The 23,078-nt window shown below is 43.1% G+C and overlaps 1 protein-coding gene across 1 annotated transcript; it reads right to left on the bottom strand.

The window, feature by feature from the left end:
- Positions 1-999: 999 nt before the first annotated feature.
- On the bottom strand, positions 1,000-23,063 carry ATP6V1E2 (ATPase H+ transporting V1 subunit E2). The gene is made up of 3 exons (XM_088796180.1): positions 22,263-23,063; positions 7,104-7,803; positions 1,000-3,253 (listed from the first exon to the last, which is right to left on the bottom strand). The coding sequence occupies exon 3, from the start codon at positions 3,150-3,152 to the stop codon at positions 2,472-2,474; it is 681 nt and encodes a 226-aa protein (XP_088652306.1). The 5' UTR covers positions 3,153-3,253; positions 7,104-7,803; positions 22,263-23,063; the 3' UTR covers positions 1,000-2,471.
- Between the last annotated feature and the right edge of the window lie 15 nt (positions 23,064-23,078).

Raw genomic sequence — 23,078 nt, 5'->3', positions numbered from 1 at the left:
TAAGTCTTATTTTCGGGGAAACACGGTAGTTCTTCTAACACAACTTGCTTTTTCATACCCCAGGGCCTTTGCTTATGCTTCCTTCCCACCACCTTTGCCTGGAGTACTTTCCACAACTCAATATCCAACACTCCAGAAGCCTTCTGTGACCCTCTCTTCCTGTTACTATATTCCCACAGTACCTTGTATATAGCACTAGACTGGCATTTCTACACTGTCTCATTTCCACGATTATCTTTTTATGTATCTGTGACTAATAGAAGGACAGGACCAAATTGTATTTTTTGCAGCCTAGCACTTAGCACAGGGCCTAGCTCATTGTTGGCATTCAGAAAATGCATTGAATGATGATTTGCAACTCAAAAGAGCCCACATAGAAGACACCCTGTGGGGAGTCTGTCTAGCTGAAGAAGACTCCCTTTTCTTTGAGAACTGCCTCCAGACACCTACTGGACCATAGGTGGACATCTGACCTGAGCTAGGCCAAATGGATGCCCTCTCAGAAAAGTGGAATTGACTCTACGAGAAGCAAATTTGTTTCTGGAACTTCAATATGTAAATTTGGGAATGTAAACTTGGTGGGGTATGCATACTCCACATTTAAACTGAAGAGTAGAGAAAGTCACTCCTTAAAGAAAGAAAATGAAGTGGCCAGATGATTTTAGATGGATTCTGATCCCCAAGTCCAGCCCTCTCCTGAGACCATGAGGGAGTCCTATCCCTAGGTTCTGGGAGACACCCCGGTTTACTAATAACCTGTCCCCTAATTTGTGTGGGAGCTTCACAAAATTTCTGTTCCTTACACATTCCTGACCACACAAGGCAACCTTCGCCCTTGGGAGAGTTACTTGGGGTTTTTTCCTTCAAAAAAACTTTTATTTTAATACATAAGTCACACTCGGGTATAAATTAGACTTTAAATCATCATATCCATGCAGAACTGACTACATATAATAACTTACAGGGCTCAATGCAAAATGAAAATGTATCCTGTGTTCAAAAGTTAAAGTTACTAAAGTTATTAAAATATAAAGCTTTTTCCGTTTTTCTGCAGTGTCTCTTTTTGACTAGTCATGGTGTTCATTTGTTATTTAATGTCTAAGAAAATTAAAATTAAAATTTTAAACCATTAGCATGAATTTTACCATTTATCTCTATATTGTGCAACGCCCATATGTTGAATCACTGAAATTACGGTCTGTATTTCTTGGCTTCTCTTGGAAGATTCATCAAGCTGGCCGGAAGAGATGAGCCCAAGTGCCCCCCAGGCGCTGAGCTGTCTGATGGAGAACTCTGTCAGGCATGGGATACTTTACAGGGCAAGTGCAGAGCCTCATAAGACCCTGACGTTCCCACCCTGAGACTCAGGACCAGCAAGCTTGACGACGACTGCATCCTTCTTTCCAATAGCCCCCAGGTCTATGTGCTATGCCATGGCTAGGGTCAGGAAAGCCCAACCAGGCATCTTCTATTCCAATAGGCTGACAGCAGACAGGCGAACCCCAGGGTCTTGAAACCTCCACACTGGGATGTGCTCAGTATCTGACAGGTAAGAGACTCACCCTCATTGAGTCACCTGATGAATGTGCCATGGAGCTGCCAGCCAGGGGTGAAGATGGCCTCTATTATACCCATTCATAAGACTTTGCAGAACACGCAATGCACACTTTACCCTGACCCTCCCTGCCTGCATGCCAGGCCATCACCAGGGGCAGAGGGCAGCAGTAGTGAGGGAAAGGAAGCACTGAGTGAGGGAAAGGAAGGCTGGGTCTCAGGGGCACCAGGAAGCTGGGCAGTGGATGGCCAAGAACCCATCCCAGGGTGGTGGGTAGACTTCGAGAGTTGGCACCATGTATGAGCCAAGGCTCTAAGCCCTGGCCCATGCTCCAAAGTCCCATGGGGCTTCATTTACAAAACACATACACATTCAAAGATAAAAATTAAGACTATCAAGGCAGTAGCTACAGAGCATTAAACCCCAAGCACCAAGTTTTTCTGAGCAGAGATCCCTGTGTGATTGCACTGGTTACATAGCCCATGAACTTGGCTCTGTACATACAAGGAAGATCTCTAAACCTCATTTAATAACATAAGTACAGGAAGTTGAAGCGAAAAGAGGAAAACACATTTCGTGGACATATTAAAGAAACTTGGGGCACTCAGATCCATAAGTCAAGTATACTATTCCCATCTCATCTGGAGGATGAGCTAAAGAATAGATGTCTTTACTCCCTTCAACCCAGACTGCAGAATTGACCAGAAGCTGTGGTATTATGGATGAACTAGAATTAGATGTTTATGCATTTAGTCAGGCTTTATTCCGAAGTATAATGCCTTTAGCTATTCAAAAGGTATATCATGAAAGAAGGTGGAATAATATCAGAGCAACAAAGAACAGGAAACATAAATAGTTTCCTTTGCCTTAATAACTTATGATATTATGACTTAACAGTTCAACATTTCCCAGAGGCTTATGCAAAAAACTTCCTGTTGGGATTGGCTCCAAATAAGGCCTTTCGTATTTCTGGCATCTTTTGCTTGGCTAAGAGATCCAGTCGACTTTCTAGGGTATTAGAAACCTTGATTCTCTGATTGCCACTGTAAACCTCCACACCTCCAGCTGCGTTCATAGCCAGGTGCAGCTCTCGGTCGACTTGGACTTGCACACATTTTTGGGAGACTGCCATGTATTCAGGGATGGCTTTTTGCACCGCAGCCTCCACCAGGAGGTGGTCCTGCGGCCTACAGCGGACAATCACCACAGGCTCCAGCAGTCGGAGCAGACCCTGGAGCACTAGTTTAAACAACAGCCCCTGGTAGACTTCTGAGTCTGCCACAATCATGCTGAGTCTCAGCTTTGCATCATTCAGTAACTCTGAGATGAGGTCGTTTCGGGCTTTCAGGACTTCCAGCCTTGCCTGATTCCTCACAGTGGACATCTGGATTTTTTTCTGCTGCTCTATCTGCTTCTCCTTGTTCTCAAAATACTCCATAATCTTTAGTCGTTGGGTTTGCACAAGGCGTCCTTTCTCGATGTTGAATTCTTCCTCAGCCTTGGCATCGATTTCTTCTGCCTTCTCATTGGCTTCCTGTTCAATGAAAGCCATCATGTGCTTAATCTGCTTCTGCACGTCAACATCACTCAGGGCCATGGCTGCTCCCAGAAAGGGAGGTGGAGGGAGAACTGGCAGATCTTCTGGTTCCTTTGCTTTAGGGCAGTTTCAGGAGTGTCTCTGGAGTTCCACTTCCTTAGCTGTGGATAAAGGGAGGAAGGAGAGAGTCAGCGTCCAAAGGGAAGGATCATGAAGAACAGCTATCCACTGCTGAGGCCCAGAAAGGGAAAGCAACCTGTCCAAGGCGATACCATAAAAGAACAAAGACTTGCACCTGGGCTTCTAGAGTTCTGTCTCCACTACACTCACTACCTTCTTATCATCAAACAATAATGAGATGGTTAGGGCAGACCTAGTCCAGAAGTTTTCTAGTCAGCGATGGCTCAATACTCAGGAAACATTACTACAGATGCCACAGAAATAAAAAGAATTAGAAGAGACTACTATGAATAATTATATGCCAACAAATTGGAAAACCTAGAAGAAATTGATAAATTCCTAGAAACATACAATCTACCAAGACTGAACCATGAAGAAGTAGAAAATATGAACCTATCTACAACTAGTAAGGAAATTAAATCAGTAATTAAAAACTTTCCAACAAACAAAAAAGCCCAGGGCCAGATCATTTCATTGGAGAAGGCTACCAAAAATTTAAAGAAGAGGGTGGCCGGTTGGCTCAATTGGTTAAAGCACAGTGCCCTTAACACCAACGTCGCCATTCGATTCCCACAGGGGCCAGTGAGCTGCGCCCTCCACAACTAGAGTATAAACAACGGCTTGACTTGAAGCTGAGTTGCCAGTGGGTAGCTGGTTGGCTCAGTTGGTTACATTGCAGTGCTCATAACACCAATGTCACTGGTTCGATTTCCACACAGGCCAGTGAGCCACGCTCTACACAACTAGATTGAAAACAACGACTTGACTTGGAGCTGGTGGGTCCTGGAAAAACACACTGTTCTCCAATATTCCCCAATAAAAATTTTAAAAAAATTTAAAGAAGAATTAATGCCAATATCTCTCAAATTCTTCCAAAAAAAATTAAAGAAGAGAAAACATTTCCAAATTCATTTTATGAGTCCCATATTACCTTGATACCAAAGCCAGACAGGGACACTACAAGAAAAGAAAACTACAAGACAATATCCCTGATGAACACGGACGTGAAAATCCTCACAAAATACTAGCAAACTGAATTCAACACTGCATTAAAAGGATCATACACCAGGAATAAGTGGGATTTATCCCTGGGATGCAGGGATGGTTTAACATACAAATATCAATCAATGTGACACACCACATTAACAGAAAGAAGGATAAAATCAGATGATCATCTTGGTAGATACAGAAAAAGCATTTGAGAAAATCCAACACCCTTTCATGATAAAAACACTCAACAAACTAGGAATAAAAGGAAATTACGTCAACATAATAAAGGCCATATATGAAAAGCCCACAGCTGACATCACACTCAACAATGAAAAACTGAAAGCTTTTCCTCTAAGATCAAGAACAAGGCAAGGATGCCCACTCTTGCCACTTTTATTTAACATAGTATTGAAATCCTAGCTATAGCAATTAGGCAAAAGAAAGAAAGAAAATGTATCCTAATTGGAAAGAAGTAAAATTATCTCTAGTCCCAGGTGACATGATCTCATATCTAGAAAACCCTAACAGTGCCACCAAAAAAAAAAAAAAAAAAAAAAGAAGTTAAAACTAATAAACAAATTCAGTTGCAGGATACAAAATCAACATATAAAAATCAGTTGTGTTTCTACACAAACAATGAATAATCTAAAAGGGAAATTAAGAAAACAATCCCATTTGCAGTATCGTAAAAAAAAAGCTAAGAATAAACTTAACCAAGGAAGCTAAAAGCTTTTACACCAAAACCTACAAAATACTGCTGAAATAAATGGAAGAAAACACAAATAAATGGAAAGACATCCCATGTTAATGGATTAGAAGACAATATTAAGATGTTCATACTATTCAAAACTATGTACAAATTCAATGCAATCCCTAACAAAGTCCCAATGACATTTTTTAAAGAAATGGAAAAACAACCCTAAAATTCATTTAGAATTACAAAGGACCCTGAATAGCCAAGACAATCTTGAAAGAGAACAAAGCTGGAGGCCTCACACTCCTGACTTCAAAACCTATTACAAATCTACAGTAATAAAAATAGTATGGTACTGGAAAAAAGACAGACTTATAGACTAATGCCACAGAACAGAGGGCCCAGAAATAAACATACATATATATACAGTAAAATGATTTTTGACAAGGGTACAAGGACTACAGCATAAAGAAAGGATAGTGTCCTCAACAAACGGTGTTAGGAAAGCTGAATATCTGTGTGCAAAAGACAGAAATTGGACCTTTATCTTACACTGTACACAAAAATCAACTCCAATGGATTAAAAACTTGAACATAAGACCTAAAATTATAGAACTCCTAGAAGAAAACATAGGGAAAGCCTTCATAATACTGGTCTTGGCAATTATTTCTTGACATGCCCAAAAGCACAGGCAACAAGAGCAAAATAGACAAATGGGACTATATCAAACTCAAAATTTGTGCAGCAAACAATAAATATAGCAACAAGGCAACCTATGGAATGGGAGAAAATAGTTGCAAACTAGATATCTGATAAGGGATTAAACCGAAATATATAAGGAACTCCTACAACTCAATAGCAAAAAAGAAAAGCAAAAAATTAAAAAAAAATTTTTCATTAGCAAAGGACTTGAATAGACATTTATCCAAAGAAGACATACATATGCCCAAAAAGTATATGAGAAAGTACTCAACATCACTTATCATCAGGGAGCTGCAAGTCAAAACAACAAAGATATATCACCTTACATTTATTAGGATAGCCATTAACAAAAAAAAAAAAGAAAAGAAAAGAAAAAAGCAGCAAAAAATAAATAAGTGTTGGAGAGAACGTGAAGAAATGGGAACACTTGTCCACTATTGTTGGGAATGTAAAAAGGAGCAGTAGCTATGGAAAACAGTATGAAGTCTCCTTTAAAAGTTAAAAATAGAACTACCATATGATCCAGCAATCCCGCTTCTGGGTATTTATCCAAAAGAATAGAAAATAGGATCTCAAAGAGGTATTTGCCCTCCATTTTCACTGCAGCATTACTCACAATAGCTAAGAGGTAGAAGAAAACCTGTGTCCATTGACAGTTGAATAGATAAAGAAAATGTTGTATATACCACAATGGTATATTGTTTTGGCCTTAAAATATGACAAGGAAATTCCTTCATGGATATAACTTGAGGACATTATGCTAAATGAAATAAGCCAGTCACAGGACAAAGACTGCATGATTCCACTTAAATTAAGTATCTAAAGTAGACAAATTCATAAAAGCAGAAAATAAAATGGTGGTTGCCAGGGGCAAAGGAGTTAGGAAGTTGAAGTTCAATGGGTACAGAGTTTCAGTCATGCAAGATCAAGTTCTAGAGATCTGCTATGCAACAATATGCATATAGTTTACAATGCTAACAATACTGCACTGTAACCTAAAAATTTGTTAAGAGGGTGGATTTCCTGTTATGTGTTTTTTCACACACTTTAAATAAAAAAATAGAATGCTGCCCCAGAAAGATGCACCACTCACCAAATTTGGTGGAAAAATAACCCAGTGTTTGTGACAAAGACCAAGACTTTGGGTTCAACCTAACACACTGTCATTGGAATTTAAAAAGAAAATGATTTATCCCACCCATTGCCCCATTATTTTAGAATGTAATATATTTTTCTAAACTGCACTTTTTTAAATAGAGCAAAACATTCTCTGATCCTAAATAAGACAGTCAATTAAATGGTTGGGGGGGAAAAAGGCTCCCTGGGTAACCCTGCTGGTCACCAGCTTTGGAAACCACTGTCAATGAAAGCAGAGAGAGTGGGAGAGCCAGGAAGCCCCAGGTTATGCGTGTTGAAAAATAAAATGTACCAGATGAGATCTTACCAGCCCCCAGCCAAAGGCCAGCCTTTGCTCTGGCGCCGGGAGTCTGCAGGCGGAATGTGGAACTTGGAACGCACACTGGAACCTGGCACTGTTACTTCCTTCTTTCTTCAGACGACCCTCGCAGGCTGCCCAGGCAGCTTGAATCCAAAGAGCCAGACTGACACTGGGGAAGGCTGGCCAAGTCTGCAAGGGGAGGCCAACAGGGATTTCCTTGGCACACGGGCCATGCCAGGGACTACCCTTGCATGCTTGGAATCGCAATTAAGTTGACATATGGTGGCCTTCAGGTCTGGGGTGGGCTCACCTTAGCCAAGCCTTCAGAAATGGATATGCTTGTGAACACGGGCAGCCAGTTTATTAATTTACTAATGAAAAATACAGCTGTCGTGTTGGCAGATCTTGGCCTTCTTTCCTGTACGTGAGTCGCTTGGGAAGATAAATCCAAAGGCGGTTTAACGAGAAACCAGAGCAAGTAAAATGTGCCAGATGGTCTTTAAGAGGGCCACACCCCCCACAGGGGCTAGTCTGCTCTTGCTGGTGAGGGAGGACATCTTCTGCAGGCCCAGATGGGGCTGACACGAGCATCGCCAGCTTCCATGGGATGGGCTCTGGAGACAGACTGCCGGAATTCAGATTCTAGTGCTGTATTTACCATTTGTATGACAAAGCCGCTCACCCCTTGAAGCCTCAGTTTCCTCATCTGTGTAATGGAAAAATAATATCCCCTTCACAGGATTGTTATGAGGATGAAATGAAAGAAATGAATGTTTAGCATAATGCTAGGCCATAGTTAATCGTCATGCTTGGTAGTTATTATTATCATCGTTACTGTTACTTATTCTCTTTTCTCCTCTGCTTTATGCCGCATTCCTTCTCAGTCACTCTTTGTGTGTACAGAGTACCTGTGACTGATTTGGTTTGCAGTCTAAAGTAAGTGGAAATGCAGTCTAGTCTTGCTTCCTTGTATTGTGTTAAACTTAGGAGCCCTGCTTGGAGTTTGGGAACCCCCCAACAATTCATGGCACCTTTCCCCACAGGCTCAGGTGGCTGGCCATATCCTTAGTGATGGTGGGTGAAGTCCCCAGATTCCAGGGCTCGTGGGCCTGGGTGGAGTCATCTCACAGACTGTCACACATCACAATCCTGCCTCCTCCCACACACCTGCTACTAAATAGCTTATCAGTGCAGCGACCAGAAGGCAGCTGCAGGGTGGGGCAGGGTTAAAAGTCAGGGATTGAGCAAGTGTTTCTGCAGGAATTTGGGTACCCATGTAATATGTCTGGCAGATGTAACTTCCAGTCTGTCTGGGATGGGGATTATGAGGCCACATGGGCCTGTGGCTTGAGCAAAACAAACTGAGAAATGTGAAACGCACCATGTCTGCTGTTGCGTGAGGGCCCAGACCCCTGTGATAAGATGAGGCAGGCTTGTGCTACAAGTGGCAACCCCGTTGCCCACGTTTGGGGCCAGGACAGCATCTAGGGCCCTTCAAGACGGTCTGATTCCCATGAGCTGTTCAGTAGCAGGGTCTCTTCATTGGCCCCCTAAACATGGCAGGCTCTGCCCCACCTAACAGCACCTGGTCATACGGGTCTCTCAGCTGAAATGCCTTCCTTTGCTCCTCTCCACTTACCTAAATACCACTGATACTTTCAGGCTCAGTTTGAGTCTCACCACCTCCTTGACCCCTAGAGTCCTCCTCAAAATGACAGCATGGCCTATGTTCCAGATACAAGTTAGAGCTGGATTCAGTGTCATTTTTACAATTATTTTGCTTCTTCCAGGATATTCCTTGAGGACAAGCACCAATGGGATGGGTGGAAATAGGCATGAATTAACATGTATTGATTGGATTAAGGGCTGAGGGTCTGGGGAGGACTTTCTTTTTTTGTCTTTTTTATTGTGAAGTATAATATGCGTATGGAAAAAGTGTAGAGAATGTAAAGGTATGGCTCAATGAATTATTATGATATACAAATATCCTGTAGTCACCACTCAGGTCAAGAAATAGAACGTTACCAGCACCCCAGAAGCCCCTCCGTAGGACATGAAGGAGACATTTCAAAACTGGTGATTTTGGGGCGGCAGGATGGCTCAGTTGGTTAGAGCGCAAGCTCTGAACAACAAGGTTGACAGTTCAATTCCCACATGGGATGGTGGGCTGTGTCCCCTGCAACTAAAGATTGAAAACAGCAACTGGACTTGGAGCTGAGCTGCACCCTCCACAACTAGACTGAAACACAACGACTTGGAGCTGATGGGCCCTGGAGAAACACACTGTTCCCCAATATTCCTGAATAAAATTAAAAAAAAAAACACGAAAAAACAACTGATGATTTTGTATTCATGGCCATAGGAGGAGTCCTTGGTGGAAGTGTGAGCTTAGAAATCTCCCTTCATTGGCCCCCTCATCCTTGTCTACGAGAGAGCCTGTGTGCACCGTGGGGAAGTGTAGAATCCACGGCACCATGAGAGGGAGGAGGGCAGGCAGAAGTGCTCAATGGGCAAAACATGTCTGTCAGTCTGGAGCCCTGCCCAGACCCTGAAACAACTGTTCTTCATTCCAGCTAGGATTTGTAAGTCTGAGGGCAAATATGTCTGGGAGTGGGCTCCCTACCTCTGGCCAAAAGAGAGGTAACCCAATTTGGACCTCCACACACAGAGAAATTGCAGAGTGAGGAAGGGAAGGGGCTTTCCAGGGCCTGGAGCGCTGGGCAACTCACAGGGCCCAGGACGTAGGTGAGGCAATTTAGAGGAATACTGTGTCCTTTGGGAGATTTCAAATGCTAAATATGTGGGAAGGAGGCATTCCTTTTTTTGTCTTTCAAGAAATACTTGATGAACAGTATTATTCTACATTACATGCCAGGCACTGTGTAGGCGTTGGAGATAGAATAGAGAAGACAGATACCAGCCCTGCCTCCCCAGCCCATGATGTAATGGGGGAGAGGAACCCTTAAGCAGATAATCATGTGACAGTGTGGGATGTTAGGAACCAGAGGTTTCAAGAAAACTAAGTGAAGAAAGGGATCCAGTCCCTGATTCCTCTTCCAAGTTCATCACAGGCTCTTTTACAATGTATTGTCCTACAGACAGGTAAACCCTATAATGGGTAACGTACCATCACTGACAGATGCCTTAACTTGGAGACAAGTCACCTGGAAAAGGTAGCAAGTTGATAGTATTCATTGAGAAGAATTTATACAAATAGACAAGAATCGAATGAGTCTTTATGGACACCTGACTCTACAGGCAATACCTTTGGGTGTCCAGAGAGAACCATGGTTCAGAAATATGGAACAGTATTTGGCACCCAAAATCGGATGGTATAAGATCCAGGAATGGATACAGGTTGAGTGGCTGCAGGCTTCAGCTGAAGGAGTGGTCTGGTGGGCAAGGGGTCAATCCAGGACGGCAGAGTGAAGACAGGCATTGAGGGACTGACCATCTTGATAAGTAGAAAGAGAGGGCGAGATTGTCTAGATGGGGAGAATGCTATGGGCAAAGGACGGCGGTGGGGATCTGCAGGAGGTCTGGGTGCAGAGACCAGATTGGTTTGGCAGCAGCAGACAGGCCTGCAGTGGCCGTGGCAGGGAGCAGTGTCCAGAAAGCCAGTTTTAGTTCAACTGGGGAAGGTTTGAAATGTCAGACTGAGATTGGGTCATTAGGCAAAGGAGACCCATCAAAGGCTTCTGAGCAGGATTGAAACTTGGCCAAACCTGGGTGTAGGAAGATTAGCCCTGTGGTGGCGGAGGCAAGAGAGTCTGGCTATAAGCCAAATGCCAGGTGGAGTCTGTGTGTGGATGAAGGCTTAGATAAGAACACAAGAAGGGAGGCTTTGGGATGGAAAAAGATGTGGTACAAGAGCCAGATGGCAGGTCTGACGACTTAGAGTCAGGCCCTGACGGTGCCTCCTGCACCTCCACTCACGGGGCCGAGCAGCTCAGCTCAGGGTGAGGAGGAGGGAAAGCAGGCACTAAGCGCCCTGCTGCCTTCAGAGCAAACTGAGGAAAGACCAACAAGAGCCACAGAGAGGCAATGGTCTGGACATAGAGGGAGACACCCAGACAGAAAATCAGAAGTGCCCAGAGAGCTTTGTCTCTGCTTCAGTGCTGATGAGTAAGGGGCCATATACAGTTATATATATATATATATATATATATATATATATATATATATATGTATATATGATATTCAGAGGGTGCCAAAAAAATGTATACACATTTTAAGAAAGGAAAAAACTGTAATAAAATTGTAATACTCAACATATACCAACAACAAAAGATGAATACAAGTCACGTTTGACTCCTGCAGTTACAAGAGGTGCTCAAAGTGGTTACCATCAGCATCCAGACACTTCTGATGACGGCGAACTACTGCTTGAGCAACGTTGACCAAATGTCCACTTTTATACATTTTTTTTGTTTGGCACCCCCGGTATATATACATATATATGTGTGTATATACGAATATATACAAATACAAATACAGAAATATATTTAAATTTATTTGGTACAGCCACTATGGAAAACATTATGGAGGTTCCTCACAAAATTAAGAATAGAGCTACCACATGACACATATAATATTATTCCAAATATTCCAAAGACCTCCTACAGCGGCCAGGCAGGTCATATAAAGGAGAGAACCAGGCAGGGCAAGAGACATTTCTCCTCAAATAATTTACATTAAGAATTCACACCTTAATTTCTCTTTTTCAAACCTCTGCAGGAAAGTTACTTGAAAGCAGTCAGGTTCTCCCCAAGAGCAAATCGCTTAAAGTTGCATAGCTAAAAGGTTTTCAATCCTGGTTTCCCCGAAAAGATTCCATCCTTGTCTAAAGGGCCCAGACTTCTGCCGCCTTAGGAAATGTGGACTTGGGGTCATACGATCTGGTATTTTATAGAAGTTGGAAATGCCATTTTAAAAGTAAAATTCATCCATTTTCTTTGTTTTACTGAGATAAAATATACATAACATAAATTTTTACGATTTTAACCGCTAAGTAATGATCAGTGGCATTAAGTACATTCACATTATTGTGGAACCATCACCACCATCCATTTCCAGAACTTTTTCATCTTCCCAAACTGAAACTCTGTACCCATTAAACACTAACTCCCCATTCCCTCCTCCCTTCAGCCTCTGGCAACCACCGTTCTACTTTGTGTCTCTATAAATTTGACTACTATAGGTACCTCATATAAGTGGAACATTCAATATTTGTCTTTTGTGATGGGCTGGTTCCACTTAGCATGTTTTCAAAATTCATCCACGTTGTAGTATGTGTCAGTATTTCCTTCCTTTATAAGGCCGAATGACATTCCCTTGAATTTATATATCACATTTTGTTCATACATCTATGAAAATTTGGGTTGCTTTCATCTTTTGGTCATTGTGAATAATGCTGTTAGGAACATGGGTATACAAATATCTGTTTGAGGCCCTGCTTTCAATTCTTTTGGGTATATACCTAGAAGTAGAATTGCTGGATCACATGGCAATTCTGTTTAATATTTTGAGGAACTGCCATACCATTTTCTACAGCAGTTGCACCATTTTACAATCTCACGAGCAATGCACAAGGGTTTCCAATTTCTCCACACCCTTGACAATATTTGTTATTTTCTGTTTTTCGTTTGTTTGTTTGTCTTATAACTGCTAATATCTAATGGTATGAAGTGGTATCTCATTGAGGTTTTGATGTGCATTTCCCTAATGATTAGCAATGTTGAGCATCTTTTCATGTGCTTATTGATTGGCCTTTTGCACATCTTCTTTGGTAAAATGTCTATTCAGGTCCTTTACCCATTTTTTAATCAGGTTGTTTGTTGCTGTTATTGTTGAATTGTAGTTCTTTATTCCTCTGTGGTCCTGAGCACTCACTTCCAGTTGCAAGCCAGACAGCCATCCAGCAAACAGAGCTCTACAGAGGGGTTTTTCAAAGAGTGGGCCATGCAGCCAAATGGAATAGAAAAATCTAGAGATCATTACAGGTAATAAGGTTAAATATTGTGTAGTCAAACTTTTATTTCCTATATGTATATGTCTAGGTGTATACATGCATGTATATATGCATAGATATATGTAACAAGTACGTTTGTATATATTCTGATACACAGTGAAAACTGCATTTGTTACTGTGATGGGCAGTACAAAACTTTTGAGAAACACTGGCATCAAGTTAACTGAATCCACCCTCTTCAGAAAGCAGTTAAGCAACCATCTGTTGTTAAGCAGACCTTTGGAAGATCTCACTTAATCCACCTTTCAAAGTATTCACCCTTCAAAATAGGCCTCTTATAAGGTGGGGATGGGGGTGAGTGGGAGTGGTCTGAGATTCCAGTTATAATACATGATGTATAAGCAGTTTATATGGCTAATGTTTACTGAGCACGCCCCATGTTCTGGGTGGTTATGGGATGTCATGGGATGGTAATTCCTCCAAGGTAGGACCCACTTCTCCCTCTGCATACCAGGAGACATCTGAGGGTAGGAACCAGGCTGCCCCTGAAATAGGAAGTCTCCCTCTTGGCCTCCAATGCCTCCACGGGCAACAGCTTAGTGTCATGAGAAGTGCATTAGACTGTTCAGGGTTCAGCCCTGATGTCACTCAGAGGCTGGGCAATCTGGATAAAAGCTCAAAATCTACCTGAATCCCATCCAGATAAAGACACAAAGGCTCATCTGTAAAATAAGGATGTTAATGAGGAATTCTGCTGCTCTCTCAATGGAGCTGTGAAAGCCAAATGATGCAAGGCTAGAACAGCTTTGTAAAGTGCTACTGGATGTCAGATGTCATTCACAAACACCCCACCCCTCATTCTGCCCTTCTTAGAACCACGCTCCTTGAGGTGCTTGTGGAAAGGTAGGTCCAGACCAGAGGTTAGAGCCCCAGGAAGCCTCCAGGGTGCTGAGAGTTAGTATGAGGTCAGCAAGGAGCCTCAGGACACAAGCCCTTCAAAGAGAAATGGTTGGCTAAGCCTCCAGCCTGTGAGCCAAGGGCAAGGACAGCATCAACAGAGCTCAGATGTTCCGCTTACTCAGAAACACACGGTCCTCACTCAGCTCAGGGCACATATTCAGATGCCAAACACTGCTTTAATATTGACTTAACACTCATTGTGATAGGTCGTGGCCTCACCTCTACTGAGATATACGGGTTTCTGGTTTGCGAGGAAGAGAGTATATTCATCAAACTCTGTTCCTCATCATGAGTGGCACTTCCATGATGAGCTCACTGGGGAAAGGACCATTTCTGACTCATCTTAATACTTCCCACAGAGTCCAGTAGACAGCAATTGCTTAATAATAAGTTGGACGTATAGATGAATAGATGGTGGTGAGGAAAGAAGTCTCCCCTATAGACTATCACAACCTTAGGAATTTGCAACCCTCTTTCAGAAAAAAGAGGGAGGAATGGGGAGATGGGAACAGGAACAGCCGTGGCCTGCCCCAGAGGGACACCTCCTCCAGTCCTGCCCACATTCCTGGAACACAGAACTCAACAAAAACTTTAAAAATGTAAGTTATTTCAATGAATTCCCTCAGTCCTCTCGTGGAGTCTATTATACACAAAAGGTAACTTGAAGGTCCAGGAAGACTCCCACAATCCTAACATATCCTGTAATCTGAGATGGCTCTCAACCTAATTAACAGCTAACCAATCAGAGTAGCCCTGCCTGCCTCCGTTGGAACAGGGTCCTGAAGGCCTCTTGCTCCGCCAAGCATTAGCCCTTTATGTTGAATCAGGAGGTCAGAGGGAGCCAGGGAAAGGTCTGGGGTGACTGGAGCACCTGGGGGAGGAGGACTCAGGGCAGGGAACATTTACCAACCGACATGAAATTATTTCAGTTATTATACAACCTGTTCGGCTACACTGTCGAAAAGGTTTGAAGGTTAGTCTTATCCCTAGGCATCTGCTGGAAATTCTCACCTTCAACCAAAGGCCTCAGCAATACATAGGTTAGGGCACAGCTACTGTGTTTCTTGTTTTGTTTTATTTCATTAGTCTTTTTCTCTGTGTGCTTTAGTTTGGATAGTTTATATTGCTATGTCTTCAATGTCACAGACATTTTTTTTTTTTCTATAATGTCTAATCTGCTGTTAAGATCAGCCAGTGAAATTTTCCTTTCAGGTAGTCTTCAATTCTAGAAGTTCAATTTGGTAACTTTTTTATATCTTCCATTTCTCTCCTCCTGATCTTTACATTTTCCTTTAAATTCTTTTGTATATTTATAATTCCTTTTTTAATCCTTGTCTGCTAATTCCATTACCTCTGTCATTTCTGGGTTTGTTTCTATTGACTGATTTTGTTCCTGATCACATTACCCTACTTATTTGCATGTCTAGTAATTCTTGACATTCTGAATTTTATGTTGTTGAAAGTCTGTATCTTGTTGTTGTCCTTTTAAAAATGATGAACGTTGTTTTAGGTGGTAGTTATGGTAATTGTGGATGAGCTTTTTCTTTATGAGATTTGTTTATAAACTTTGTTGGGGGACATCTAGAGTTACTTTTATTCTAGGGCTAATTTAGCCCTTCTACAAATGTTAACCCTTCTAGAGTTTTTACTGAATCCTCTGGACATTCTATCAGGTCTCTTCCCATTGGCTGGTTTGAAAGTCAAACATCTCCCCGCCCTGCGTGAGCCATGGAAACCAATCAGCTCATGCTCCCTGGCAGTTCTTTCCCTGGCACTGTGGAATTGTAGATGCATGTACAATTTAGTATCAGCAGCAGACTCAAGAGAATCATGCTGGAGCTTTTTGTGCTGCTTTACTCCCTCGTCTCTGGTACTCCATCTTGAAAAGTCTCCTCATCTACCTCCTCAACTCAGCAAAACCACTATGGTCTGCTTTGGTTTCCCCTCACTGTGCTGCAATTCAGAAAGTACTTCTGGCAGAAAGGGTGATAGTAGAGCTTGCCCCATTTGTTCTTTTTTTTTTTTTTTTCAGGAATCATAGTCTTGTGCTATGTGCTGTCCGCTATCTGAAAACAGTGGTTTTATATATTTTGTGCAATTTCCAAGTTGCTTACATCAGAAGGGTATTGTAGGATGAATGTGTCCCCCCAAAATTTATATGTTGAAACCGAATTCCCCAAGTGTTGGTATTAGTAGATGGGGCCTTCTGGAGGTGATTTAACTCATGAGGGCAGAACCCCCATGAATGGGATTAGTGCCCTTAGAAAAGAGGCCCAACAACATTCCCTAGTCCCTTCCACTATGTGAGGGCCCAACAAGAATTCTTCAGCTCAGAAGAGGGCCCTCACCAAAGCATGCTGGTACCCTGATCCGGCACTTCCAGTCCCTAGAACTATGAGAAACACATTTCTGTTGTTTATAAGCTACCCAATCTATGGTATTTTGTTGTAGCGGCTGGCCTGGACTCAGACAGCAGGTAGGTCTAGGACCAATTCCTTGGGTATAGCAGAAATGGGAACCTCTGCGTAAAGCACATTCACTACAGTGATCTGCTCCTCCAACCCCTTCTTAGGAGGCTGGGTTGTAAGCCACGGAAGCTATCAGTGGCTGACTGAATGAAAAAGGAACCTCAAAGGATCATATGTAGCTCACAGGACTGTGGGAGGGCTAGAGACGCTGCTCAGGACTGTCTTTATAGGAACTGTGCCCAACATGTCTCAGGAATTGCTCTAATAAGAAAACCACTTTTGGTACCATTGCTGCCATCAAACTCTAAACAATCAATGTGTACAGCTGTCACTTCTGCACCAGGAACTCAATTATACCACAACCGCCACCATGGCCTACCCTTATGTGCCACTTCCTGTGTCAGTTATTGAATTGTATACCCACCGCTAAAGCTGCAGCCTCCAGAGGGAGTGTGCCCTGTACTTAATTGTAGTTGCAATAGCTCTTGAATCTGACAAGGAAACCAGGACTGTAATTTTCAGCTGCTATAAGGGATGCTCTTTTCTTCCCACCAAGACCCTCAAAGTGAGAGATTCCCCAGATTCGAAATGTGATCATGATGCTTGGTAGCCAAAACATGCGCTTTAAAGGAACAACCATAAGTGAGTCTCGGATGGTTTCTGGCATTCTTAGTACTGACGCGTGGAATAACATCACTAATTTCATTGCTGGAAGAGGGGTCTGTGATTCAGCCTCCTTTGAGCTTATGAGAGGGGCCACTCCCAGATCATTGGAATATTCCATACAGTAACCTCTGAGGAAGTGTCCTTTCCTATAGCCCAGCAATGAGTGCCAATACCATCATTTAATAACAACTGGTCTCCTGACCAAAGGTTGTAGCAGAAGACAGAAATGAAGATAGCAAAACATTATTAAGGGAGCTTGAGCCAAAATTCTGAAGCTGGGGCATACTTTGGAGTTTCTGTTATGAAATGGGAAAAGGGAACTAGATGCATTCTAGAAGCATAACTAGAAATGAAAACCAAGTGACCCAATCTTATGGGATTTATTTATCACTATGATCATTAGGGACCACTGATCTTTAAGAAATTGCTGCAGTGTTTAAGCCATTAATACCTTAGCTCAAAAACTTGTGCAATGTACATTACATTTGAGCCCTAAGAGAAAAGGAGGTTTTAGAAGTGGGGAGAAAAAGAGGAATAGGTGTGGCATAAAGCAAGATGCTATAAAGGTGGGCCAAGTGGAGTCTGGGAAGCAAGAGAGCCCTGAAGAGTGAAAGGGCGGTAGTCTGAAGATACTGGGCATGTGTGGAGGGAATAGCATTAATAGAAGAACAGGGTGAACCAGAGAAAAGGATGATAACCATTTTACCTCCTTACCAATTATTCTAAGAAGGAGGTTCAGAGAGGAATAAGAGTACCTACTATAGGCCAAGAATTAGGGATTCAGAGCGAGTATGGATTCATGTATCGACAAACCAACTGACTGAAATTTGGAATAAATCATGGATTTCACTTGGATCCTTCTTACCTCCCTCTCTCCTCAAAATCTGCTTCTTTTCTAAAGTTCTTTATTTACTGTGCAGCTCAGAATGGGGGTGTGGATTAGCACACTCGGTGAGCTATGATCCAGATGTAATGGATATTGCTAGGTGCCTCCCCAGGGTGCATTTCCCCCCAGTACCTGCCACCCACTGTACAAGTACCCTATACTTTAAGTGGGAATAAAACTCTCGCCTTGGGGTGGGCGCTGATAGGCCCAATCAAGAGAGTCACAGTAATGGTTTCAGGGATGGGCAGTGGTCCAGACCTAAGGCAACAACCATATGACATTCTGCTGGCCACCATGATTGGTTCAGGGATGAACTAATCTGATCTAATCAGAGGAAAGCCAAGATTTTAGTTTAATGAGTGGGTCTAGAGAAGGTCTCTCTCTTGGACACTGAGGTGGATGGGTTGTGAGGCCTGGTCCTGATACAACCATTTTGCTTCTAAGAGAGAACGCAATGTAAGGAGGAAGTTGACCCAAGAAGAGAAAAACTGAAAAAGTGTAGAAAAAAATAGAGCCAGAGCTTTGATCAAGCCATACCTGAAGTTTGAGCTACTTTTAGATGTTTCAGTTAAAGAAGTCTATAGTTATTTTGTTGTTGAAGCCAATTTCGGCTGACTTCTATTCCTTGCAACCCAAAGCATCCTAGTCACATCAAATGATCTATTGGAATCCATTTTGCCATTTCTGGGATAGATGTGAGGGAACACAAACAAAATGACAAAAATGAGTATATTTTAGAATCTTACTGTCCTGGAGTCCTACTCTCAGCTTGATTTACGCAGTTGGTTGCATGGTTAGGAATCCATAGGCGATGGGAAAGATTTAAAAAGTAAGGAAGAAGCCCAAAGAAGAAGTAGAAGGGGTAAAGGCAGAGGAGATTAAAAAGGAAAAGAGAGAGGGAGAGAAAATTGATGGAATCAAAACATAGAAGCCTTAGAGTTACCCTAGGTCTTCTCATGCTGTGTTATCAAGCCCTGAAGATTCTCATATCTAAATATCCCTGGTACCCATGGCTGCCTCTTCATTTTTCTGAACCATGCTTGGTTCAGACCATCACGATCTGTCTCTTCTTCACTCTCTCTGCCTTCACTCTCATCCCCTCCAAATCCATTTTCTACACCACTCCCAGAGTGACAAAATTCTCTATACATTTTCTTTTCAAATGACAGCTCTCAACTTGTCATTTTCTTACTGAAACACTTTTGATGCCTCCTTGATACGGACAATGGGAAATAACATGAGCTTTGAAGACAGATCATTTTGAAAACTAGCCCTGCCACTTAACAGCTGTGTGACTGGGAAAATTTCTTAATCTCTCTGCACGTCACCTATCTGAACTCCAGTGATAATACTGTAGTGGTCAGGATTTCTTTGGTTACCAGTGACAGAAAACTAACCCATACTCACTAGGCAAAAAGGGAAGGGGGACTTATTAACTCAAGTGACCAAATGAAGAACAGTAGCGCAGCAGGGTCTTGGGGATACCTAGAATTAGGAACTCACAAATGGTCTGTGTTATATCTACCTTTGGAGCTGTTTAGAAGGGGGCTTTATCTCTCCATTTTTTTATTCTCTCTGCATTTTAGGTTCATTTGCTTGGATTGGCTTTTTTATGAATGGCTGAAACATGAAACATGAAAGGCCAACATCTTCCAGTTTAGTAAGTAAAAGAGGGGAGACTCCTGTTTTGAATCCTAAATTCAAACCTTTCAAGGATGGCTCAGACTGCCCCATCTTAGATCAGCTACCTACCCAGGGCTCATCAACGGGGGTCAGGGGCAGGATATATAAGAAGATGGCGCCTTCCATTTAAACCACATGATCACAGAGACTAAATTAGAAAGAATATTTAGCAGAAGCAAATGGTGCTGTTCTGGACAGGCAAACAAATAGATACTCTCCACAAACTTTATCTTGCATGTTGCTTTGGAGGTGAAACAAGATGCGCTATAAAAGTGAGCATCAAATACTCAGGACAGTGCCTGGGCATAGTATACAGCTAAGTACACAGCAGATGTCCTGCAAGCTCTCCTTTCCTCCCTTCATCACATTCTCATTCCCAGAGCCACTGTTTACCTAGATAGTGCCTTTGTTTTTTGCTAAGTAGAAAATGGTGCCCCTCTCTGGGTGGACGCAGCCCTATGGGCACAGGTTTGACAAACCAGAAGTCATACCTGTGATAAGAAAAGAATGCTCCTTCTTCCAATGAACACAGCCTTGAGCCAGGGTTATGGCTTTGTGGATGGATATCAAGTGGGCCAGATTTCTCCCTTCACCTTTTTTACGGTGCTCAGACTGCACAGACCGGGAGGGTTCCTGCATGCTCCTTAACAAAGCTTTCAGAGGCCCAAGGACTGGCTACATTTCAGTTCCCAATTAAACACAAACCAGCTCCTCTGCACCACTGATCCTGCACTGTCCACCCTAGATGGCTCATCATTCCCAAGAAGTTGTGTGCTTGTTCCTTCTTGCTGTGGTCTGGGGCTGTGTTTCCCAGGCACTCTTCTCTTGCTCCTGTTAGCCTCTTAAACCCCAGCCCAATGACACACCCTTGTGCAAATCTTTCCTGAGCACATGCAGAGCTAGCCAGGTACTAACTGCCTCCCCTTCACTTCCAAAAGCCCGTCCTTTATCCTCTACCACAAAACTGATCACATTATATAGTAATTATCTGCTCATCAGTTCCTTTCCACCTCTCCCTCCAGCGATTGTGGCTTTCCAGCTCTTTGTCCCCTGCCCAGGCATAAAGCCTGGCATCTAGTAGACCCCAATAAATGCTTGTGAAATGAAATACTAGTGTATCAATGAAGAGTGGGAACTACAGGAAAAAGGGAAAGCTAAGGAGAGATTTCACTGTCCTCACACAGACCAATCAATGTGTTTTGACATTTGCATTTGACACAAAGGAAGGAAATTGAGCACAGAGCCTATAGGAGGCTTAGAATCGGTTGCTTTCTGTCTCTCAATCCCTGAAATTTGAGGACTTTTTTTAATCCACTTGAGACACTGTCTTCTTTGCACATAGGAAGGTGAGATTTATGTTAAGATCTGTTTGGTCTTTCCAGCTAACCCATTCATGGGCCCACCTGGGTCATCCAGGATAATTCTCCCCTTCCACTTCACACACACACTGGTGGAATCAGCCCAGAGCTCTAAGCATTACTGGCAGTCAGTTTTGGCTTTTCTACGGGCCAAAGGAATGAGATCACTCTCACCAATGAAGTCACCACTGCATGATTCATCTGACATCAGTTCCTCACGTGGGGTGCTCTGATATTCCCCGAGCTTCTCCCAGAGCATCCAGAACCTGGGGTCCCTGATATTTTTCAAGGTTCTGGAGCTGATCCTCCAGATCTCTGCATCCCTAGTAAATGTCTGCCCCTCTGAGAACTAGAGTAAGAGCTGGGAGGCTGGAGCCCTGAACAGGAAGTCTCCAGGAAGCCTCCATCCTCCAGGCCTGGGGCAGACCTGCTCATCCTTTATAAAGGCCTTCCCCATGTCTCCATCAACTGCTTCTCCCCTTGTTCCAAGGCTACTACTGGGAGTTCTCAGAACACATTCCAGACAGCCCTAGAGTTTCAAGGCTGAGACCTGATCTTACTCTTATGGATGCGATCACATTTATAGATGAGAAAGTCGTGGTCTAGAGAAGTGGCATGCTTAAGGTAACACTGTTAACTAGCATCAGAGATGGGACAAATGCACTCTCCTGGCTGAGTGTACTCCAGTAGCCCCTTAACCTCTTCTGATAGACCCTCCTTTCAGAATACTGATCCCAGCAAATGCCTGAAAAATGGTATTGCAGGCAAAGGGAGCCAGTCCTCCTTTCTTCCCCTCTAAGAAGCAGCAGAAACTGGTCTTAAACCAAGACCTGAATTCAAAGCTGCCTTTCTTAACCTGTCCTTCAGTACATACAAAGTTATCTTTCGGATTCCTTGCTTAATCTAAAGCAGCAGGCATTGCAAATGCCCACACTCAGATGCACATGGAGGGGTCAGGTGACATGTGGCCTGTGACTCCACAGGGAACTTCCAATCATCCAGGAAATCTTCCTGTGACAACAGAAATCATATTTCGGGGTTGAGAGTTGAGGACTGAGAAGTGGGGTGTGGGGACATAGCAGTATTTCGCAAAGTGTGCTCCAAGTCCTTAAATGCTGGAATTAGGGAAGCCTTTGGGATAACCACTTCAGCTCTCTAGGTCTGTTTGCTTACCTACAAAGTAAGGGAGATCTAAGGAAGACGATCCAGTTGAGCTGTGTGCTGCTTCTCAAGACAGCATTTCCTAATCCTGTGAATCGATGAAAGGAAGTGATTTATCTCAGGTCAGCAGTGTGTGGGGGGGTGTACTCACTCTCCCCTACCTCACTCCCCCAGTGCCTAATGTTCAAAGCAGTACTGTTGGCCAGTGAACTGGATCTGGCCAGCCAGGTGTTTCCAAGCTTTGCCCAGGAAGGGGTTGCCACCTGGATCACAGGCCAAGTATTACAGCACAAGAGTGTATCACTCCTCAGGGATCACAACTTAACACCTTCCAGGGACACTGCCAGGGGGCTTCAGAGAAGGTCGTCTCCAGGGGAACACAGGTACATTTGTCGCATTCAGAGCCAGCAGTGTCTCCCTATTCTGGCTGGTTGCGGATGCTTCAGTGATTCAAGATGCTGTAACTTCCTTAGTCACCAGTTTCATAGTAAATGATTCAAGTCTCTGCTGTGAACGGCATGGGTGATGGTGGGAAGGGGGCCCAAGCAATAATCCAGGAGTACCTACTTTCCAAGTCAGGGACCACCACCACTCCTCTCCCATCACTCCGCGCGCCTTAAATTTTTTTTTTTTTTTAACCTTCTTATCTTTTCTTCCTTTCCTATTTCTAGAGCGGTTGTGCACTTAGAGGCCGATGGGATGGATCTTGCCGTCCGGGTGGAGTTTAAATCTATATGTACAATTTTGCATGAGTATTGCGTCATCATTGGAGTCGTCGTGGGTCCCCCATGAGGCCTCCACGTCTTCTCCCAGCAACCGGGCCTTTGG

Source organism: Rhinolophus sinicus, chromosome 2 (assembly GCF_057876585.1).
Source record: "Rhinolophus sinicus isolate RSI-liver-muscle chromosome 2, RSI-T2T, whole genome shotgun sequence".
In the NCBI taxonomy this organism is placed as follows: Eukaryota; Metazoa; Chordata; class Mammalia; order Chiroptera; family Rhinolophidae; genus Rhinolophus; species Rhinolophus sinicus.
Note: the sequence above shows the minus strand (reverse complement) of the source record. Positions and strands in the feature narration are given on the sequence as shown.

Coding starts and splice junctions, on each gene's coding strand:
- ATP6V1E2 (XM_088796180.1), bottom strand. CDS start 3,152: ATGGCCCTGAGTGATGTTGACGTGCAGAAGCAGATTAAGCACATGATG.